This window comes from Topomyia yanbarensis, chromosome 3 (assembly GCF_030247195.1).
Source record: "Topomyia yanbarensis strain Yona2022 chromosome 3, ASM3024719v1, whole genome shotgun sequence".
Classification (NCBI taxonomy): domain Eukaryota; kingdom Metazoa; phylum Arthropoda; class Insecta; order Diptera; family Culicidae; genus Topomyia; species Topomyia yanbarensis.
Window position 1 is genome coordinate 373656891 of NC_080672.1, and position 24464 is coordinate 373681354.

Below are 24464 nucleotides of genomic sequence, written 5' to 3' on the forward strand. Positions count from 1 at the left end.
CTAAAACTAGAAGTTATTTATAAAAGATTTTAAGCTATTCTTCAAATAGTTTCATTATCTTAAATGTTGAACTGTTCATGAGAATAATGCTCAAGATTGGACATCGTTTCTGCCAAATTCAATCAAACTATACCATGAGAATCGTCTTTGTCGACCACGTCGGTCATTTGCTTAACGGAAGGCCTCCTGCTCAGCGACATTTCCTTAGGACGTTGTTCGTGACATACCACTTCATGGCCTTTGCCGTAATGACAAGGTGCTAAATCTGGCCAAAACAGAATGGAACAATTATGTGGCTTGAGGAAAGGCAATAGACGTTTTTCAGAGACTCCTGCACACAAATTTCCTGATTGAGATGTAAATATCGCTTTTCAAACCACAGGAACAGATGGCCTGCCATACGAGATATTTCTTCATGAACTTTGACAGGTTAAAGTGTTTGAAAATCTCTGCCACCTTTTTCTTTTAGTCGACGTATAACATTAGTGTCCGGGAAGCTGTTTAAAGTCTGGCGTATGATTCGTCATTCTGTACCACGCAACCAAATTTCGTCAGCATCTTCATGTCGTTTCTGCGCCTTCCGGATTTAGGTATTCCCCGATCTTTCTGGCTGACGACAAACGTTTTCCGAACACGTTTATTGCATTGATCACAATTGATTTGGACACATTCTATAACTTTGTGAACTTGCTGTGTTGGTAGTTTGTATTTTCGTGATGCAAGAGGAAAATTGTGTTTCGATGCTATTTTCACAACTGGAGAACAAATGTCAAAATCAAACAATAGGCATGACGCTACACACACATCTTGAAAATGAGGGTTTTTTAATGCCTAATGAAAAATATGCCAATTTTTGATCATAACACCCTTTAGATCCAAATTGGCCCCGTGAAATGTATCCTGATACATATTATGTTTATCACGATCTTATATTCGTGTTCGTGAAATAGTTTATAGAACGATGACACCTCCGATCATTGCCATTTTCATGATCATTCACGAAGTAGGAAAAGTATTCATGAAATAATTAGTCCAGGTGTTTGCGTTTCGACGTCGTCTCTTCAGAACCACGGCACTTGACCAAGGCACAGGGCTGACGCTAAGTCCAAAATTGGAAACACTACTTGTGAACACACTAAACGACTTCTACCTTACGATATCCCGTAGGCGAAGGGGTTCTGTTTGCTGATGAGACCTACTGACCTACGGTTATCACAAAATAATGAAAGCTATCATTAATATGAGTGTCATATTAAAGATGATACAAAATGATAATTGGAGCCATTTTGAAAACCAACGTGGCGGTTTTCATTTACCATTAAACAGTAAAAAATCATCAATATGGGGGTCATGTGAAAGATGGGAGTCAGTAGGTAATGGAAACTGATGACTGACGCCACTTTGAAAACAAAGGCGACATTCGGTTATTACAAAATAATGAAAACTGCCATCAATATGGGTATCATATGAAAGGTGGTAGCTAGTAGGCGATATATATTGATGATTGATGCCATTTTGAAAACCAAAAGGGCGGTTTCCGTTTACCACTGAATAATGAAAACAATATAGGTGTCATATCAGTAGGTGAAGGAAATCGGTATTTGGCACCATTTTTAAAACTAAGTTGGCGGCTTTTGGTTATCACAAAACAGTAAAAACCTTAAAGTCAATATTGTGGGTGTTATATGAGAGGTAATTGTCAGTAGGCGATGGGAACTGATCATTTGCGACATTTTAAAAACCAATATGGTATCTTTCGGTTACCACAAAACAAAAAAAAACTATCGCCAAGATGGGAGTCGTATGAAAGGTGGTAGTGAGTAAGTGATAGAAATTGTTAATTGATATCATTTTGAAAACCAAAATGACGTTTCCGGTTATCACAAAACAGTGGCCATCATCAAAATGAATGTCATATGAAAGGTGGTAGTCAGTAGGTAATGGTAATTGATGATTGGGGCTATTTTTAAAACCAAGATACCAGCTAACAGTTACCACGAAAATTTGTTATTTGAAAATCTTTCATTATCATTTGAAAAGAAGTTAAGGAGAAGGCTTTTTGTAGAAATATGTCTGTAAATATCATACTTTGTCAATGAGTATCTTCTGACTTGCATTTGACTCCTGAACATTTACCTAAGCATTTATTCGGTGCGTGTTATAATTGCAACAAAATTGTTGTATACCTTCTGAAGGAAGCGAGTGTTATCATGTATATTATATGGGCTGATTTGAACATAATCAGACCGACTACATCAAATTAGTTGTCGTGAACTATTTACGTTCACGATAAATATTGATCTCCGTCATTTTCCCCCTTTCAAGACAATTGTTTTATAAAGCTTTTGAAAATAATTATATGCGGAAGTTGTCATCTTCAAAATGGCTTCAATCATAAATTTCCGTCATCTCCTGACTACCATCTTTCAAATCAAAGCCATGTTGATGGTGTTTTTTATGATTTGTAGTAACCAAAAGTCGCCATCTTGGATTACAAAGTGGCCTCCATTGTCAATTTCCTTCATCTACTGACCAGCCCCTTTCATATGGTGTCAATGTTTTCCTCCTCTTTGATTTTAAAATGACTACTAATCGATTTCCGTAACCTAACTACTTGGATTTTGGACGAGTTCGATTGTTTGCACGTGTTCACTGGATCAATTGAAAGCCGCATTTATTCAGTTAAGAGGGTAAAAAAAGAGTATGAATATGATCTGCAACTCATTTGAAAGCGACGGTGAATGAAGAGTCATGAACTGAACAACAGTTCAATAGCAGTTGATATGTTGAATGAAGATTCAGTTTAGATTGAATGAACTGAAATTTTACTGCACTGGTCACGATTCACCATTCGTGCTTGTAAAATAGTTTATAAAATCATAAAATACGTGTTCGGGAATAAATTAATAATACTTCGAAGATATCCTAATCATTTCCAGTTTCATGCAAATCTGCTCTTAGTTTTGAAATGCTGATATATCATATAGTAGAGCTCAGCTGATAACGACCAGCCATAGATTCGAGCGGCAGATGTAAGAAAACTATTAGGATCTCTATGCTGTATTCCTCCCTAAGGAGGAAAAATTTGGTAAAAACCAATCTTCCTCTCAAAGGTGAAATTTTTTGGTAAAACCATTCTTTGTACGCGAAGGGCACAAATCCTAACTTAATAATGTTTCAACTTCGTCTCACCAGAATAGGCTAGCGCCGGCTTGACGCTGCATCCCAAAACCGAAACACTATTTATGTTTCCAATCAAACGACTGGTTGAACGTGATGTCCCGTTAGACCAGAAGCTCTGTTAATCCGATGAGACTCATCGAAGCCGAAACTTGTCTTGGCTTAGCAGGCTAATGCGAACGCAGTGTCTCATCGGCTTAACAGAGCTCCTGGTCCAACGGGACATCACGTTTAACCAGTGGATTGATTGGAAACATAAACAGTGTTTCCGTTTTTCGATTTAGCGGCAAGCCGGCGCTAATCTATTCCGGCAATACATTAGTGTCCTAGTGGTTCCTGACGAAGTCGAAACGCACCCATGACTTTATTAATATTAGGACCTTGAACAACGTTATTAATTTGGTATAGTGTGCTAGCTGGAAAAAAAAATTGCATTGAGCGCCAAAAACACATTAAAGGGTGTCCCACATTAAATTGTATTTATTGTTAAATTTATTGTTAAATTTATTGTTAAATCACGGAAAAAACGCTGTAGGAAATTACCTAGGGGACCGATCCTTTTCAAACTTTCAAACAATAAAATATAAACCAGTCGTAAGCTTTTGGCATATTTAGTTCATTCAACTTCAATATCATAACCGTACGCTCGCACCTTACGCTTAACTCTACTTATAAGGTTCGGTATAACATATGGCTGCAGCTTCTTCTGTACGGAAACCCACTTTTGTACATGTCTTCCTCAGATTTGACCTCTTTGGGATGCTTTCGTAGTGCCTAATATTTTTCAATGGGCCTTAGTCCCGGTGAGTTGGGGGGGGGGGGCATGTCTTGGGTACGAAAGTGATCCCGGTGGCTTCATACTACTCCAAGACAATGTTTGAATAGTGATACGAGGCTTGATCCGGAAGATCGTAGGGCCCTCGTGTTACTTCAACCGTGGAAGCAGACGTTTCTGTAGACACTCTTTGAGGTAGATATCCCTGTTTACAGTCCTGGTAGTCACGAATGGCGCACTCCGTTTGCCACATGAGCAGATCCCTTGCCAAATCATGTATTTATTGGCAAACTTGGACAGTTTTTGCTTCCTTACTTCCTACGGAACATGAAACTTGTGCTGAGTGGTGAAGAACACTAGTCCTAGAAGTCCTACAATGAGGCTTCGTCAACATCTGGGTGTACACTTTTCGGGCCCATGACTTTCACGCCGTATTTGGCAGTTCGTCACGATTGGAAGCCTTTGTACACACTTTGTACGGGTGCAGGTTCTCCCGGTTCTCTGAATGAAAGACTTGGACAGATTCAACTTTTTGCTCACACTCCTGGCCGAAGCATTGGGATGCCGCTTAAACGCTTTCACTATACGCTTGTGATCCTGATCACTAATAGAACATCCATTCTGACCGCTTTTTTTCGATGTCAGTATAAGTAATGTATACTTCCACGACTCACCGTTGACTGCTCGATTCCGAGTTGTTTTTCGATGTCCCGATGAGAGAGTTGAGGATTTTCCAGGTGCCTACGCAAAATCAATTCGCGACGTTGCTTTTCGGGTGATGCCATTGTTTCCAATTTTCGAAAAACTGACAGCGATAAAATACAATGTAAACAATACACTCTAAACTATTTCTACCCAAATTTTCAAGAGAAAATAGCCAATGGGTTATTCGTGTTCGGGACAAGTTCGTAAAACCATAGGATACCGCCAACCGGTTACATTTCCATGAACCAGTTCAAATTGTCACATTACTCTATGTAAAAAATTCTATAGTAAGCTCAAAAATAAAATATCACAACGCACAAATTTTATAAAAATGGTGGTCGAAAAATATGAATACAATATCACGAGATGGAAACAAATTTCGAAAATCGTTTCTAAGAGCCTGAAATCATGAACTTTGTTCAATTCTTTTTTCTCTTAGTCGATATAGTTAATGCAAATCAGTGCAAGTAAGGGATCATCCATAAATGACGTATCATTATAAGGGGGGTGGGGGGTAGGGGGGAGTTTTGTATTTTGTGATGATGTGTGACGACAGGGGGGTAGGGGGTCATGTCATGCTACGTAGCTGTTTTAAAGGGGAATAGAATAGAATTTTTAAAAAAATTTGCGGGGACAAGGGGGGGCAGAGTTACCGTCAAGCTACGTAATTACCAGGGGGTATTTAGAGGTTTGTGACGAAATGCTACGAGGGGGAGGGGGTGTTAAAAATCACTCAAAAAATGCTACGTCATTTATGGATCATACCTAACACGTCCAAACAATCCAGTGCAACGCCTTGAATGTTTAACGTATTGTTTTAACGGGCACACGAGTAGTTTCGTAAATACGTTGTTAATTATTCGCGATTTCAGGAGCTTGGTCACCATTTTCGCAAACAGTTCTCTTTAAGAAAATGGTATTTTGGTCATGAATTCATGGACAGATTTTTTCCGTGTAGGATTCCTACTTGATACTAAATCCCGTAGCGGTACTTAGCCTTCTATTGCGGACGCTTCGTTGCCGATTTCTAGTGTACATGCCAGTTTTACAATCATATCGATACTAAGAATGATTCCTGATTGGAACTCGAATATACTACGATTATCCTATTAGACTAGTGCTGTGTACCTTCTAAATCAGCAGATCAGGATCGGACTTGTGGTCCCAGAGTTATGGGATGAATTGATAAAAACTAATGTTGTTGGAAGTCTGGTGTTCTTGAATCAGATGGACACAATTACATCACCAGGCGAAATAAAATAGGCAATTGTTAATGTAATCAACTTTCAGCATCGCTTTCAGAATCAATTACCTCTTAGCGGTGTGATCTTTTTTGATTTGAGCTCTGTCATAGTATAATATTAATGTCACTATTTTCGAACGAATAGTGCATCATTAAATCATTCCATTTATTACGCGCCCATAATTAACGTTCAATTCTTATCACTATCTAGTCGAATAAAATTTTGAAATGGGGCCTATTTATTGATTAGTTGTATGTGTTCTACATACAAAATAATCTACATAGAGTAATGGGTCCATATTGATACTATAAGCTGCTCTGACAGCTTCAAATTGATAGGGCGATAATGATAATAGGATGAAAAATGGCTCATCACCTTACCGCGAGTTTAAAACTACGAAGAATTTCTCGGCGATTCAAAAATTGCCGCACCGCACAGATACCCCATTTCTATGAGAGAGCGCGAGTATGTCATAAAAGTAAACCTAATTGGGACTTCCTGCTTGTATTAGAACAGGTTTATATCACAGCATGACTGGCCAAATATCAGAGCATTTTAAATTTTGAAGAGAGCCGTGCATTCAACTGTGGAACTTAGAAGATAAGAATTATCTTGTACTTGCGTGCGGCAATTTCCATCGCAACGTTAGTTCATTGCATCACTTTGTACAAGCGAGATAGTGTCCGTGAATAACTGTAGTACTATGGGCAGTTGTCCGACTAGGGTCATCCTCGGTTGCCAGTTCAGATTAGATTAAGCCCTTTTGGGCTTGATTCTTTCACCCTTGTCTAGCCACGATCCAACTATTGTCATTACATCTGTACAAATTAGTGCTTATCAAGCGTAACTGGGTCCTCTCTTGTGTATTATTACCGTTCTGTAACCAACAGTGACTGGTATGACAAGATGTTTGTTCAATTATCTGGGGAAGATAATATGGTGTATATTCTGACTGGGTAGGGCACGATCCAATTGAAGCTTAATTGGATGCAACAGTTTACTTGTGAACTTGGAACGGATCAGATTGTCGGAATCTGAGACACTGACGAAAATTTTTGAAAATGAAACCAAGTGAGCATCATAGTGCCGATGATAGATCGAATCAACTGTCGATTAGTGTTTCGACGATATCGCTGTATCCAGACGAAAGTGATACGCACAAAGCTAGAAGTCCAACTGAGTCCCCGCAGCAACGCTCAACTCAACATCGTATCCAACTGAGGAAATTCATCTACAACTATCTCGAGGCAAAACTGCTCGGAGTTGGACGACATGTCACGACGAAAGGTGCCAAGTCAGCACTTCGAGGATTTCTTCGATTCGTTCCCGGAAGGAAAAAGTCAGTCAAAGCCGAAGGATACAAACATCTGATAACGGACGAGGAGAGAAGGTTATTGCTTTTTTTGTTTACATATTTTTGTTTAACTTGTGTACTGGGCTCTCAGGCTCACTTGTGATCACGGCTAGGTGGGTAGGCGTCTATTTAATACTGCTAGGTTCAGTACTGAATCGGCCTTCACTATCTTCACTAGAGAATAGCTTGTAAGTTGCAGGTGTTTTTCACGTTGAAAGGTGGAACTTTTTCCATTTTCCACCTCGCAAATGTTTGCAACCGATTATGGATCTACCGTATTTAATCGTAAGTGAAATTCGGAACGAAATTCTATTAGGGCATTCTAGGTTTCTTAAGATCGATATAATAATTAAACTGCATAAATCCAACGGGTAACTTCTTAATAGTTTTTGATATTTGATAATGACGATGCATTAGATAATATGACTAAGCAAAAACAAGTGATAAGTAGTGGATTAGGACCGTGAAAAGTGTATGTGTGTCAGACATAGGGTGACCATATCAAGCGAGTAAAAACCCGGAACAGTTCAAGGGGAACTATCTCTAGCCATCACCTCTTAATCGATTGTGCCTTCTCCCCAGATGCTCGACAGCTAAAAAGTTCTAGGTAGAGCTGCGGCAGTAAAACATTTCTGGGGTCAGGCAGGCATAGCTCAGCCAAAAAGTCTTTCATGAGAATTCGATCACCGAGCTCTTTTCTTCAGATTTGCACACACACAGTTTTGGTTCATAGCCATCAGCGAAGGCTACATGCTGTTTATGGGAAAATCGGCAATCATGAATTTAGCGGATGAAACGAAATCATCTGTGCAGGACAGGCGAGGAGTTATCAACACTAAACACACGTCATTGAAGTAAACCAGAAACGGTCCCAAGTAGCTCCCTACGCTATACCTGATTTAAAAATAAGTACCTGGCAATCTCCAATGACAATCATTATATCTCGATCTGAAATTTAGGATCGAAACAGCTGCAAAAACTACCGTTGATTACAAATTTCTCCATTTTATCAAGTGTTATATGAAAAACAGCAGATCGGTTGGTGTAAATAATATCAGTTTAAGCGCGACCTTCCATATTCCCTGTTATGTAGGATGCTAAACACAGGCAGGTTAGGCGTCCAGGCATGAAGCCTTGTTAATCGTGGATTAGGTACTGTTTCCATTGACCCTGAATTGGTTCCTCAATCACCAGCTAGAGAGAGAGAGAGAGAGAGAGAGAGAGAGAGAGAGCACTTAGGACCGATTTATTCACCCTCGCTTAACTTTTTAACCAGGTTCACCAGTGCGTTTAAACCTGGCTTAAGCATGAAGCGAGTGCGAAGAAATCGACACTTAATGAAGTTATTCCACGATAGTTATTGATGTTCCGTCGTTTCCCTTTTCATGGATTAGAAAAGTGTTCGCGTATTTTTAGTAAGACGAAAAATGCCACTGGAAAGAGAATTCAATCAGAAGCACAGTCAAACTTCAATTTGTTTTCTCAGAAACATCAAAAGGAATTTTTCAGGTACCGGATTGAAAGACGATTTAAGCCAGGAAGAAGCTCTGGTAATCATTGTTTCATCGCCATTGATAGCGGCCAGAGTTTGGTCCGCAATTGGAATCATTTCGACTTGTTCGGCTGTCAAGTTTCCTTGTAAACGGACTTCAAGTCATTAATATGATATGTACATACGAACGTCTCGCTCTTTTCCTTTTCAATTTCCACGTAAGAGAAGAAAGTTGAGAGATTAACCCATTATTGCCCAACTTATTTTTCATGCGCATCACAAATTGAGCTTTCCGGACGGAAAAAAAAGATGTGGTCATGGGCAGCGGTCTATGAATAGCTGAAACTCAAGTTGTAGTATTTCGATCTTAATGAAATCTTGCGAAAATTTTCCTTAGCGTATGTAATTTCAGAATGTCTAATTTACAAAAATTCGATTTTTTTCATCTTGACAGAAATGTGTAAACCCTTAAGGGAAAATTGAATAAAAGCAAAACATAAACGCTGGTTTAACCACTCTAACTTCTCTAAACGTATTCTGCAAGAGTAAATGAACAATATTAACTCGTTGATAATGCCTGTTCTGCGTTATTGCTTGGAGAATATTTATTCTTATTCTTAGCACCTACTATATATAGTAGGTTGGGCAAAAATGGGTTAAAAAAGACTGCGAACCAGAGGATATAAAACGAAGACTCAATAAAGAAAAATATTTTAAACCAGGACAAATCAAGTGTTTTCCTCGACTTCCCCGGACACCAGGACAGTCATTGAAAAACTAGGACATGTCCTGGAAAACTAGGACGTATGGTCACCCTAGTCAGACAACAGTTTTTCAATATTTAATGAGACTTTCTTATTCTTAAACTATTGAGACATTCACTGAAACGTACATGCCGCTCTAAGGTTGCCAGCAAGTTTTTGGTGTAACTAGTACTGGTATTTGCTATTTGCGGTAGTAATAAGCCTCCCATTTCGGTTGAAACGCAAGAACAATTATTAAAACAGAATTTGATTGATATGTATAGCTCATTAAACTAATTTTATCAATTCTGTAATCTAAAAAGAATTTTTGAAGTTTACTGAACGTGGTGAATTTGGCACCACTTGCATCTGGTATACTCAACCTGCACAAAACGTTGCATAACGTAGGTCTGATTTTTGGATCAACTTGTGTTCTTATTCGGCCATTTGTTATGCAACTTTGTGATATTATGTTTGGAAGTAACTGGAAGTACTCCGGAGAAAATCGTTCCTGTACTCTCTTCTTCTCTTTCTTCTTCCGCTGGTAGCAAATCAGAGTAAAAAGGAGCTAGTATTATTTGCTCTTATTTACTCCCGAATAAGTACTGAAACAAATCTATTATGACAGATCGGCTAAACCCAGTGTTTCATGAAGCGCAGCCGTTCCTTTCGATTGGGAAAGGTCGCGTGGAATTTTGGGTAAATGTGCTAATAGTTAGTTTCGTTGTGTATTAGCCTGGTGCAAAATGGCTGAAATATCGAAATGTGAACCTTGAACATGATAGTTTGGGTTGGTGTCCTCTAGAAATTTCAACTCAACTGAACTGAAAATAGTTTGAATGACCGCACGAAACGTTCATTTCACTCTCATTCTTTCCATAACACAAGTGGTTCCTAATAGAATTTACACGAAAAATTTGTTGGAATGGAGTCCCGAGAATATCGACATTCTGAAAAAATGTAATATTTCACGAATTTCAAGACAGCCTTAAAAATTATTACCACTAGCTTGTAGTCTTAAGTATGCTCTAAAATTCATACATACAAATCTATCCTCAATTAGGTTGTTGCGAAGGGATGTACTCCATTAGGCATAAATAGGTTAGGCCTACGGACGTTTGGAATACGTACGTTATGCACAATGGAGTTAGGCATAAATACACTGGGCATAATGGACGTTAGACATAATATACGTTTGGTATATTGGACGTTAGACATCAATGAACATATTGATGTATTAATTAAAGAAACTAATTTTTGGACAGCGATGGCATTGGGCGGAAAGAGTGTGAATCCTTTTTTGATATTTTAGAAATGCGCTGTAAGCTGAACAAACGCGATCAACATTTTATCTTGTTAAATAAACTTGAAGAACTCTGCTCAAAAGAAAGAAACTTAGCATGGGGAAACTAATTTATATTTAGGTATGGAACATTCACTTATACTTTGATTATTTTGTACATATATGCATGTTGCTATTGTCTAAGAAGAAAATATTTGCTTAGGCTCATGAAATAAAGAATGATAAATGTTATTGTTATTCATTCCAAGATTTCTTCCCATATTATTCAGTTTAATGATTATATTTTTTTTGCCTTCAAAATTGGCATACGCAAACTGTCCGATGCGAGAGAGAAGTTTCATAAGTTCCGACAATTAATGTTTGTTTATAGTCTAACCAATTTAAGGTTGAAGCCTTAAAAACAGAAACAAAGCTTAAAAAATCATTCATTATTACATCATTCATATTTAGTTAGGGGAATTATGGTTAAAACCGACACCTTAAGCTAAACACTTTTTCTAAGTTGCCACAAAACCAATAAAATTATAATTTTTATGCAAAATTCTTCTTCAGAAAATTCTTAACAAGACTTAATTTTTTCAGCGCTTCAAAAAATTAATTTCATTAAAAAATATTGGTTGTAAAACTTGGAAAACAAAGTGACTTTTTGTAAGCACTGCGGGTAAAACCGACACCCCATAGGGGTAAGATCGACACCCCCTTTAATTTATTTTCTCTCCACTTTATTAAAATCTTTATCTTTATTAAAAATGAGATATATGCGTGAGTAATAAAGTGTGAGTATGTATGATGCAAATATGTGCTTTTTATTGCTTCATCATGTAGTGAGGGGAAGAAAGTTCGAAAGCGTAGTACTATAAATAAGAGTATTTTATGCTATAGGATTATTTATTGATATGAGTATTTCCAAATAATCCTTGCGTACATCATTGCAACCTCCAATGTCATTTTATTTTGTAAGAGAAGATTTGCAAGCGTTCTACGTTCTGCTAATTGGATTCATTCACTTATAAGTGACACACACACTTCTTAATAAAACTATCTTTTTCAGATTTGATTTTTCGGACTCTGAGCATCAACGATCTATTGGGGTATACATAATATCATTGTCTCATTGTGATAAAATTCGTCTATGACAAACCAAGAGAACACTATAAATTCGGTTTGATGACCTTTTTGCAGAAATAGCAAAAGCTTCGTTAGAATCAGATAAGCAAAAATTCCAATTTTTGATTTTTAAAGAGACTTACAAGAAATAAAAACAATAAAAGTATTTCTGTGTATTTCTGCTAATACTATAGTGTTCTAATAGGCTAATTAAAGTGTCACAAAGATCCCCAGTATTTTGAAATGAATCGCAACTATACACAACCTTCTTAACAGGGTGTCGGTTTTACCCTAACCATAGGGTGTCGGTTTTACCCCAACAGCGCACATTTTTTTATAAAAGCAATTAAAAATATTGAATTTTTCAAACTCGTCTTCAATGCACCTAGTTGATCATAGGACAGGCCGATAATAATAGGTACTGAAAAATGGGGTGATTTGAAAAGCTTTCGTTCGGTTAAAACCTTAAAATCTACCAACGAAATTTTACATCCAGACGAGTATGAACGCTGCTGTCGAATGTTTTGTTAATTTGTATGACATTCGGCACACTAACGTAAATCCAATTTTTCTTCAAATGCTCTAAATAAACGTACTAATAATATTGTATCATTATTAAATGAATAAAAATTTGATTTCTAGGAAAAGTTGTGGGGTGTCGGTTTTACCCACAGTGTCGGTTTTTCCCACAATTCCCCTATAACGTAATTTTGTAACGGTAATACCGATGTTGAACTAAAACTGTTCACTTAAATGAAGCTTCCTTTATCTTTTCCTTTACCATAATACGGAAAAATAGAAACAAATTCTACGTATGTAAGGGTTAAATAACTTTCAGAGTATTCTTTATTCCGCTGTCTCGAGGCTGTACGAGAGGATGATGTAGCATAGCATAGATTTTCCTTATCCGAAAAACAAGCCTACGGTTAAAATTTCTACAACGAAAAAAAGTTACATTTTAATTTTTTGTGGATTATGCCTATTATGTCTAACGCACATTATGCCATTTGTCTTTTATGCCTAACGTCCATTATGCCTAATGTCGCGCACTCGTTGCATAGAGCCACGTTTTTTTTTTTTAAATTGTTATTTTTTCAAGGTAAAATATGAACGCTGTTCAAGGTATCCATTGCAAATCGAAAAGGTACATCCTACTTTTAACCCCTCCTATAGCCCTTTCAGAGAAAAATCTAAACAGAATTAGATTTCATCACGTTAGAACAGAGTTAGAAAGGTTTTTAAAATTTCGACCCATTTCTTCGGACCAGCTTTTCAGTGCCCGTTTTACCCCACTTCCCCTCAAAGTAGAAAGCTAACATTTGACCGCAGTCCATCCCACATATGCACAAACACACGCTTAAATTTTTATCGAAACAACCTCGTGAACAAAGGGTTGCCTACTTTTGAAAATCTCGCTCTGGAGGGACTCTTGAAACTTTAAAACTTATATTGCTAAAACTGGAAATTCTACTCGGGTGTTCAACTGCAAATTTGAAGTAGGGTTAAACGGGCCTATGTGTGCCGTGCGGCTTTTTAAAATCGACCTCTTCTAGGCTCTCTCCGGTGAGCATAACTATAGCCGGTCTCTTATCCGCGGTACATGCCCAGTCCTCTGTAGTCTGCGTATTTTGTCAGCCTTCCGACTAACAGATAGGTTAAAAAATTGTTTGAAATTGTTTTGACTGCAAATAAACGATTTTTGAGCTATATTTCCAATTTTATAGATATATTTGTTTGATGATTAAATCCCCTAAAGGTAAGAAGCAAATTTTTGTTTATCATTCATGAAAATTAAAAAAAAATTCTGCAATGTTGTAGGAAATATAATAAGAAACAACTTTGCCGACTATGTGTCTATTTGTTGGACTTAATAGCCATCTATGAAATTTCCCCTGAAAATTACTTTTGTCAAAATAACTTTTCTTAGTGATTTTTTAGAATTCCAAAATGTTCGCAGATTTTGTCCGGCATGAGAAAATTGACAATTTTTGTGATACAAGTTTCATCTGTGGAGTTACCGAAATTTTTCGTGTCAAAAATATAAAATATATTTGATATGAAGTAACATTTCTATCCGCGATTTTCCTCAAACGAAGTCATAGTTATACGAATCTATAAAGCAAACGCTATCAAATCCAGGGCTAACCATTTATCGTATGCTGTCTCTAGCATGCAAAACATGTATTCAATTAATGACTTTAAAACTATTATAAGACCATTAGAAATTACATCACATATTTAAGGGTAAAAGAAGGAGGTATGAAGCATGTTGTTACATAGTGTTGAGGAGGCAGAGGGAGCTTTAACATATCTTATCATGTGTTTTTTTGCTGTGGAAAAAAGAAATTAAATAACGCATAATTACAACGCTAAGCTCGGAAACGACACCGACACCAGAGTTTATAATCAGTCCGACTCTCGCAGCCTTCTTATTAAAAGACTAAAATGCCTCTTCTATTGCTTTGCTCTCAACGCCAATGATACGAATCAGTTTGGTCGGAAAACCACACTTTGTTTCGTTTCATTGAGTCGTACACCGCTTGGAAATCCACATTCAGATGGTTAGAATTTGTCACAGTGTAAACATTTGTTCCGAAATTGGTCGTCCTTCTCGGAACCCGTTTTGGTATTCGTCGACAAAGAATTCAGCCAACGAACGCAATCTACTGAACTGAACACGAGAGAGTACATTAAACCACGCATTGAGGAGGGTTATGCCTCGATGGTTCTTACAATCGAGATTGTGGTCATTCTTTGAGATAGGGCATATGACGTCATCCCACCTGTCAGATCATCCCGATCACGCAGTGGACTGCTTCGTACCGTCGATCACTCATGGCTTTTAGAAGTTTGGTTGGGATTGCGTCCTTCACACAGGCCTTACTGTTTTCAGATTTGGAATAACTTTTTGCACTTCGTCTAACAATTCAAAGTGCTCCTTCTACCTGGCAGCCACTCCTGTACGATTGGTCAACAGATTTCCATCCTGGCCATTAATCATGATAACATCGGCATCGGAGTGCTTTTCTCTATCTTGTTGTTGATCGTTTTGTAAAACCTCCTCGCCTCATTGCTTACAAAGTTTGTTGCTGTCTCAGCTCACTATATTATTTCCTATTCTGATGTGTGGCTGCTGCAATAATTCGGCTTCTCACCTGGTCTTTCTCGTCCTTTGCTCTTTAACACACATGAATCAGCCTTGCTGTGATTTGTCTTTTTATCATTTTTAAAATGGGAAAGATTGGGGAAGTGGTAAGGTTAGGGATAAGGACAATAACGACAGAGATCATGGACAAAACGAAAGTATTCTTCACTCCCAGGGTAATAAAAGACACTTCTAGATGAGCGGATATATCAACACCTCCGAGGGGATATTGAGATAATAGAACGACAACACCCCCGAAGATATATTGTCCTTCAAATATGGCTTAAACCGATTTAGGTTAAAACCCGTCGTGACTTTTGGAAGCTTGGTTTATAACTCTTTTTTCGGAAGAAATTCCAAAGATACGTTGTCGCTATTGCAAAAATACTGTTGTATTTTCTCTGTAATTGACTTGTTTCTCAGAACTTCATAGCAAACTCTATAGTTCTTTACCACACTGGATTAAGAACAAAAGCGTATCCTTGAGTGTCAACTCTCTGTACATAGGTTCATCTATGTATGCAGACCTAAAAATCCGGATACACAATTACATTGCATTGCTACATTGTTCGATTTTAGTTCGACATGCAATTACTAATTTCGATCTTGAATATGCCGAGCTAAGTGCTTTCAGGGCAGCCTTTTACCACAAATTCCCTGTTGAAGTGCTGATTATACACTACACAGAATTGCGAAGATTTCTGCTTGGATACGGTACAATTTTTTACCAAGTGAATGAGATTGGTTTAATCTCATTTCACGACAATATACACCAGCACCGGCTCAGCCCTTCAGCAAAGAACCGTCAGTATAACAAACTACGTACTCTCCAAGTTATCGCTTCACCCAGCCAGACAGCCATTCCTCGCGAGGAGAAAAACTGACATTGAAAGTTTTAAAAGAAAAATAACATGTGAGTGTAAGGTCACTGGGAGCATCCCAAGTAACCACAGTCTTGTGTGACTAGTTGCACGATCAATTGGGTTACTGTTCTAGTATGACAAGTATGCACAAGAAAATGCTTCTTGTTTTAGAAACACATATAGTGGTTTTATGTTCAAGAGTGCCTCTAGAGCAGCACTAGGTGTTGCCGAGAATGCACCAGTCATCGCTATCAAGACCATACAGTAAAGAAGGTTTGACTTTGATTTGATTGTCATTACACGAGGCATTTGTATACCAGTATTAGCCTAATAATTGTTGTGCAGATCCACTGAATGTACTTGGATTTTAGTCCCGAAAAATTGCCAAGAATCCGTCTATGTTGACCGACGGCCATGCAAGCTTTCTTGATTCTGAAATCAATGTAAGCTGCCCAATGGAGGTTTGAGTGAAGAATTACCCTAACGAACTTAACTTGATCTGCGACAATGGTTTAAGTCAAAGAACTGTAACGGACGAGGTCCTTCTATGCGTGAAAAGCACCATTGATGTTTTATTTGGATTGACTGATAGTGTGGTAATGCAATAATGATGATGATTATATGATAATCCTCGACGAAACTATATGTGGGAAACCCAAACTTATTAAAGTTTTCTCAACAAGCCATAGGCGATAAGGTTTCATAAAAGTGGTGACAGCAATCCACCTTGAGAACGTCCGCAGACATTCAGTTTCCTTATCTCTAATTCTCTACTTGTCTTAACGATGAGCACAGATGTCTGTTGCTAAGCATTGCGTGTATCCAGTTCGTGATATATGAAGGTACTCCATGACATCGTGCTGCTTCCAAAATGGATTCGAAACACCCGTTGTCGAAAGCACCTTCAATATCAAGAAGAACTCCAAAGCTTGATTGCTTTTGCGAAAAAGCTTTTTCAATCTGGTAGACCGCATTGCGTAACAGGGTGGTTCTATGTGCAGCAGGTGCTGGCCCAAGCTAACATCCCGAATGTAGTGGTCGATTAAATGTAGTGGTCGAAGGAAGGAGGCCAGACTGATCGGTTTAAAGCTCTTTGCCTCCTCATAAAGGACGCGGTCACCTTTGGGAATGAGTTTTATAGTTTTTTCCGCCACGCTAATGGAATGTATCATTTCAGCGTATTTTAAGGGAATGCTTCAGAATCCTCGGGCGCTGTTTGTAAGCAGAGTCATCCTCATGATTCTCTTCGCAATTGTCACACCCAGCCTTATTGCTACAATGGCCCATTTGGTTGTATTAAGTGCAATACTGAAATGCGTGACGCACGCTACAAACAGCCAAACAGGCAGATGATCTTTGTCGAAAAAGACGCAATTAATCGCAAAGCAATGTTGCCAAAGGCCACGAATTTGGAGGGACGAACCATTTTGTCTCATCCAGTGCGATTGCCATTTGAAATCTTCGCTCGTTGTACCAAGGGTTCGTTGAAACTGCCAGCCCCGTGCATTAGAAGATACACATAACAAACTCAAAACGGTGACCGTCGATCTCAACTTTGTGAGGTGGTGTGTAGACGCGGTAGTCGTACATTAGACTTGTCACCATCAACGTCATTTTCTGTGTTAGTTCCTTCTAAATCTTTAGAATTCTTAGCAAATTATCGTTGATTAGCAAATTATCGTTGATCCGAAAGAGGATCAGATATGATCCGACCGAGTTCAATGTGTGTGATTTTAAGCGGGAAGTCGAAGTTTCTGATAACGAATCTTGTTAGGCCTGTTACCATCAGCTAAGTCTTTCAGGAAAGTTTATTTGTGTACTGACCTAGAGAGCACAGCGTCAAATGAAAATATAAAGAATACCGAAGAAAAGATAGAAGCTACCGGAGATATAATAAATTGAAACACGAGTCGGAAGATAGTAGAGCCAAAAAGGTGGTCATCTATCTTCACTCGATGTATGACTGGATGCTACTGATTTTTTTAGCTACCGGCACAATAAATGGATAAAAACCTTCACCAGTAATAGATCCTAAAAGCATTTTTGTTTCACTTGCATGTGCAAATAGAAAGGCTGGGTAAGGTCTAGGACATACCGGAATGTCGTGACAGCACTTGGATTGGTAATTAAAATCGCCGATATGCACCGTAATCAACGATCCATCAAATATTGTTTACTCCTTTTACTGGTCTTGATATATAGTCTCCTGAATAGATGCTCTCTCCGTCGCCTTCGCCTAACTGATTTCACGAACATACAGTTCAACATTTGCATCTGGAATTTACTTGAAGTGGGCAACGGCCGAACAAATCAATATTCATATAAATTCTTAGCATTGTTGTATGATAGACGCGTTGGTAAATTCCCTAATGAATCGTCTGCTCAGTATACCGATCTGCAGTTAAGGCTCCCGGAACAATCCTCTGTTCATCGCCGTCAAATAATTAGCCCCAACTAATATCAGTCTCCCGAAAGAAATACTCCGTTTATCATCTTCAAATACCTGCCCATGAATGTATTGCAAACAAATCTGCAGTAGGCTGATATTGAAAATTTCGTGAAACTTTGTATGTGTTTTGTTGGTGCTCCGGTACGAACACCGGTTTGTACAATGCATCTCGGCCTGTCTGGGCGTCCATGTCACCGATAACGAGCTTAACGTTCCACCGTGGGCAGCTGTCTGTCGTAGACATGCTCCAGCTGCGCGTGAAATGCGTTTTTCTCATTTACTGGACTCACCACTTGCGGATAGCGAAGTGGGTAACGCTATAATTGAAGAAACGATCTTTGATCCCCACTACGCACATTCTGCTGCTTGTCACCTGGTGATAATGTATTGCCTACTCTTGCTCAGCGCTAAAGAGCTCGTACCTTGTTCGTCCGCTTTACTGGTAAAATGCAGCCACTCGATATCCGTTTTTCCACAGCAATAAAATATAAGTAAAACTGTGTAAACTATAGAATAGCCCGCACCTACAAGTGAAATGATTGAGCCACAAAATAAATGTCGCCCACTATTGGAGAACACAATTACGATTGACTTTTCGCAGACCCGTGTTAGACCTACACTGAGCGAGGTGGAACAGTTGATTAAGGTGAAAATGGACTTGTGCTTACAGAGGTGTCGTATATACAACTACATCATACAAGAAAAGTAGTACTAATAACGTTCAACACCTTAGCCGAGGCAAAAAGTTTCGTAGCGAAGAACAACATGCAACACGACGTGAATGTGAAAACACCAAAGCCAAGATCCCCATAAATGCTGGTCAAACAATACTTCATGACCAAGCCAACAGTTACCTAGAGAAGAAATAAACAAGACAGAAAACGGCTATACCAGAGTCACTCGAAAACACAAAAAGCACCAAAGATCTAACAGCGAAAAGAAAAGTTCTCGCGACGATAACATAGATGCAAACACGAGCGAGGGAGCAGGCAGACGAAATCCTGAGCAAATGTCAGAGAGTAAAGCTGGTCATTGTTCACCAGAAAGAAATTTAACACAAAAAGCGGAAAGGAGTGTGCCCAGGATAGTCGACAGAAATAACATTCGATTATTTATTTATTTTGTATCCATTTTGAATTGTAAATTGAATTGTATCTATAAAATGTATATTATTAAAAAAAAGGCGAATGGCCCACGAGGTTAAAGCCGTAATCAATTAATAATAAATCAAAATATCGAAATAATTTTAATAGCGATAAAGGTGTAATGATCTGGTCCAACGCTGTTTGAAAAAAACTCTCCCTTTAAATTGGTTCTGTAAATTATTGCATGGCATTTTTCCGACTATATTCGGGAGTTTCATTTTCCTAAATGCATATTCCTGAATAATCTTCACTTTCCCGAATATCCCACTTCCGCAAAGGCCATGATAATACATTTTCCCGAATAGTCAACAAACTTGTCTTGTACTTCTTCCTTGGTTAGATTGTAGCCTAAATCTAGAGCCATTGTTATTCCTTACTAGATTTGTTCATTTTATTCCGCTAGACTGACAAAAAAACATTGAAATTGCTTTTACACAGAAAAGAAATTTCCAAATTAATTTTACCTTTCCAATACAGGTGGCTGGATGACTATTCCGCAAGGGATACCGAACTGTCCTCCCGGCTTGGAGTACCTTTCGTCCATTGATCAGCTGCTGGTCCACCAGAAGGTCGAGCTGCTGGAAGCGTTCGTCGGTTTCGAGACGGCCAACAAGTACACCGTTAAAAACACCCTCGGCCAGAAGGTGTACTGGGCAGTGGAGGACACAGATTGCTGCACTCGAAACTGTTGCGGCGCAGCACGTCCATTTGATATGAAAATTCTAGACTTTTACCAGAACGAGGTGCTGCACTTCAACCGACCGCTGCGTTGTCAGTCGTGTTGGTTCCCATGCTGTCTGCAGACCATGGAGGTTTCCGCCCCACCGGGCAACGTGATTGGCACGGTCGAGCAGGACTGGTCCATATTTACGCCTCAGTTTAGCATCAAGGATCAGACGGGAAGCACGGTGCTTAAAATTGAGGGACCGTGTTGCACGTTCAGCATTTGTGGGGACGTCGAATTTAAGGTAGGTTCCAAAATTTCATTATTTTCAAACGAATAGAACTGTATGGACATCCTTACATTTTGCAGGTCGTTACCAATGATGGAAGTCAAGTCGGCAAGATTTCCAAACAGTGGTCTGGATTTGCGCGCGAGGCCTTCACGGATTCCGATCACTTCGGCATTAACTTCCCGATGAATTTAGACGTCAGAGTAAAGGCCACACTATTGGGTGCTTTATTCCTTATTGTAAGTTTATTCCGTAGGGATATTTTGAAAAGCACTTTTAAAACCTGTTTTCTTTTGCAGGATTACATGTTCTTTGAAAAAACTGGCAACAAAGAGAACGATCGCCCTGGCATGTTCTAGGATGAAAGAATCACGTATCTATAATTTATTAATAAGGACATCTTTAAAATTCATCTGCTTCACACGTATGTATAGTACGCATGTTTAATGTTGCATAGCATTATATTCGCTGTTTCGAAATTGATCATAAACGTGATGTTGAACAGAAGAGTAAGTATAACTTCGAGTGCCAGGGAAATAACTATTAAGTTACCACATGCGACACATAGAGCGTCTTTTTTAACTTTCCTTTTTATGCGAACACTTGTGGCTAGGGACGCTTACAATTTTATGCTTGTGAATTTTAACACGCAACAATCTCAGTTTAGATGACCTGTAACAATATACAAACGAAAGAAAAACAAAGCACAGTGAAGTTTCTCAAGAATATAGATATATTGATATTAAATACTGTCAGTTATTGCAGATATACTATTTACCGCTCTATCATATACTGAACGCGCATAAACTATGAAGCACAAGACCTATATTTCGTAATTTTGATACGATATTGTTAACTTCCATTATCCCGAAATAGTATCTTTAGTAAATGTCCGGAAATAAAAAGATTCCTATTCAATATAGCACAATTTTAATTTTTTGATGACAACTGAATTCCAATGTATTCAGCTGATCTGTCTGGAATAAGTCATCGATCTGAGGCAGTCGCGCTCTCGGGTAGCGATAGTACTAGTCATTTCTTTCCTTCGTTCTGACGAAACGATCTGGTCCGGATCACCTATTGCCCTAGTTGAAAAAAAAACTGCGCCCGTTTTAGTTCTTCCAGTTTGCTTCATCATCAATCGTTCACTCAGAAGGAATCTACCGCGTGGAAAGAAGCAGCCACCTTTCCTATTCATAAAGCTGGAAACATTCTCATCTTCGAAAACTGTAGAGGTATCTGAGTGTCAAACTATCTTGCTAAACCCCTCGAAAAGCTAGCCTATAATGTTTTGTACGCAGCTACTTCGTACATAATCTCGGAATATCAGCACGGGTTTGTCATGCTATGTACTATAGATGCGTCTAACCTAATGGCTTATACCTATAAGTGTGTCCCTTCGGCGAGTTAAATAAGAAGAAGCCGTGAGAGTCACACAGCTAAATCTTAACCATTGTGCAGCAGCCCAACAGCTGCTGTGGCAGTCGGTCTCGGAGTCGAGGACAGATGTCGCCCTCTTATCAGACCCGTACAGCATCCCTGCCGGCAACGGCAATTGGGTGTCGGACGGGTCTGGAATGGTGGCAATCTGTACAACGGGAAGGTTCCCGGTTCAAGAGGTAACACACCCCTCCGCCGAGGGTGTGGCGATTGCCAAGATCAATGGTGTGTTCTATTGCAGCTGCTACGCCCCACCAAGGTGGCCAATAGAACAGTTCTACCAGATGATCGACAGGCTCTCGTCGGACCTCGTGGGCCGGAAACCAGTAGTAATAGCGGGAGACTTCAACGCTTGGGCAGTGGAGTGGGGCAGCCGCTGTACAAATAGCAGGGGTCAAGCGCTAATGGAAGCGTTTGCGAAACTCGATACTGTGCTAGCTAATGATGGCTCCGCTAGTACATTCCGTAGAAACGGAGTGGAGGCGTGGATTGATTTGACCTTTGCCAGCCCGAGTCTGGCTCCAGGCATGGAATGGAGGGTAGACGAAGGCTACACCCATAGCGATCATTTAGCAATCCGCTTTAAGATCAACTATGGTGTGCAGCATCCGAGGGCGGGAGATCCCTGTCAGGTACGCGGGTGGAAGTCCAATCACTTCGACAGCGAAGCTTTCACCGCGGCCCTGGGACTGGAGGCCAACACCGACAGTCTAAGCGGGGATGCGCTGGTAGCTGTTCTATCACGCGCGTGCGACGCCACTATGCCGAGAAAAACACTGCCAAGAAACGGTAGATGCCCGGTATACTGGTGGAGTGCCGAGATTGCAGCTCTACGGTCAGCCTGTCTCAGAGCTAGACGTAGGATGCAAAGAGCTCGCACCGAGGATGCAAGAGAGAACCGCCGTGAAGTGTTTCGAGCTGCGAAATTAGCCCTTAACAAGGCTATTAAAAGCAGCAAGAGAGCGTGTTTCGACAACCTGTGTGAGAGTACCAACGCGAATCCGTGGGGTGACGCCTACCGGATTCTGATGGCCAAGACCAAAGGGGGCTCCTCACCCCCAGAACGGTCTCCGGACCGGTTGGCAACGATTATCGAAGTACTCTTCCCGTCTCGAGCCACAAGCCCCTGGCCACCTGCACTACGAGACAGTGCGGGCACGGTCGAAATGGTGGCTCCAGTGACGAACGAAGAACTACTCGCAGTGGCTAAATCCCTAGCAATGAACAAAGCTCCTGGGCCGGATGGAGTTCCGAACAACGCTCTCAAGGCAGCGATCATAGCGAACCCGAACATGTTCAGGCTAGCTATGCAGAGATGCCTTGACGAGTGCCGTTTCCCCGATAGATGGAAAAGGCAGAAACTGGTGCTGTTGCCGAAGCCCGGGAAGCCGCCAGGCGACCCATCGGCGTACAGACCAATCTGTCTGATAGACACGACTGGCAAACTGCTTGAGAGGATCATCCTCAACAGGCTCACCCCGTACGCGGAAGGTACGGACGGTCTGTCAAGCAACCAGTTTGGCTTTCGGAAGGGTAAGTCCACAGTGGACGCTCTCAACTCAGTGATAAATACTGCCGAGATAGCGATCCAACGAAAAAGGCGAGGTATTCGATACTGTGCGTTAGTGACACTTGACATGAAGAACGCATTTAACAGCGCAAGCTGGGATGCCATCGCGCTCTCGTTACACCGGCTTAGCCTACCGGTGGGTCTGTACCGGATCCTGGAAAGTTACTTCCAAAACCGCGTACTGCTATACGAGACCGATGCCGGTCAGAAAAGGGTTCTGATTACCGCCGGAGTCCCGCAGGGCTCGATCCTAGGCCCGGTGTTATGGAACCTCATGTATGACGGGGTTCTGAGACTGAAGTTCCCTCCTGGGGTCAAGATCGTCGGCTTTGCCGACGACGTAACCTTGGAGGTCTACGGGGAGTCAATTCCTGAGGTAGAACTAACCGCAGAACACGCGATTAGCACGGTGGAGGAATGGATGAGCGCGAGAGGCCTGGAGCTCGCTCATCATAAGACGGAGGTAGTTATCGTCAACAGGCAAGTCGGCACAACATGCAGTTATCCATGTGGGAGAAGTCGCGATCACTTCACAGCGAAGTCTGAAGTCTCTCGGAGTCATTATAGACGACAAGCTGACCTTCGGCAGCCATGTCGACTATACGTGCAAGAGAGCGTCGACTGCTGTTGCGGCACTATCGAGAATGATGTCCAACAGCTCAAAGGTGTGCGCCAGTAGACGTAGGTTACTGGCAGGCGTTGCCGTATCTATCCTCAGGTACGGCGGCCCGTCATGGTCAAGAGCACTGAGGGTAACCAGTTACCTACAGAAACTGGAGAGCACCTACCGCGTGATGTGCCTCAGAGTGATATCTGCCTACCGCACGGTATCACACGATGCATCCTGCGTGATAGCGAGCATGATGCCAGTCGGGCTGGTCATTCGGGAAGATGAGGAGTGCTTTGAGCTACGTGGAAATAGGGGAGCCCGCGAGCGCACCAGGGTGACCTCGGTCGCCAGATGGCAGCGTGAGTGGGACAACTCCTCGAAAGGTA

General features: G+C 40.3%; 1 protein-coding gene across 4 annotated transcripts in view; it reads left to right on the forward strand.

Annotated features, from left to right (window-relative positions):
* Positions 1-21376, forward strand: part of LOC131694324 (phospholipid scramblase 1) — a 58327-nt gene extending 36951 nt beyond the window's left edge. For 2 of the 4 annotated variants that reach the window (XM_058982967.1, XM_058982968.1), the window contains 3 exons: positions 19983-20473; positions 20539-20697; positions 20758-21376. In XM_058982967.1, coding sequence (XP_058838950.1) covers positions 19983-20473; positions 20539-20697; positions 20758-20817 — 710 coding nt within the window. In that variant the 3' untranslated portion in view covers positions 20818-21376. Of the gene's footprint in view, positions 1-6318; positions 7295-7397; positions 7544-19982; positions 20474-20538; positions 20698-20757 lie in introns of those variants that run through there. The other 2 variants (XM_058982970.1, XM_058982969.1) reach the window with 2 other exon arrangements.
* The last annotated feature ends 3088 nt before the right edge of the window (positions 21377-24464 follow it).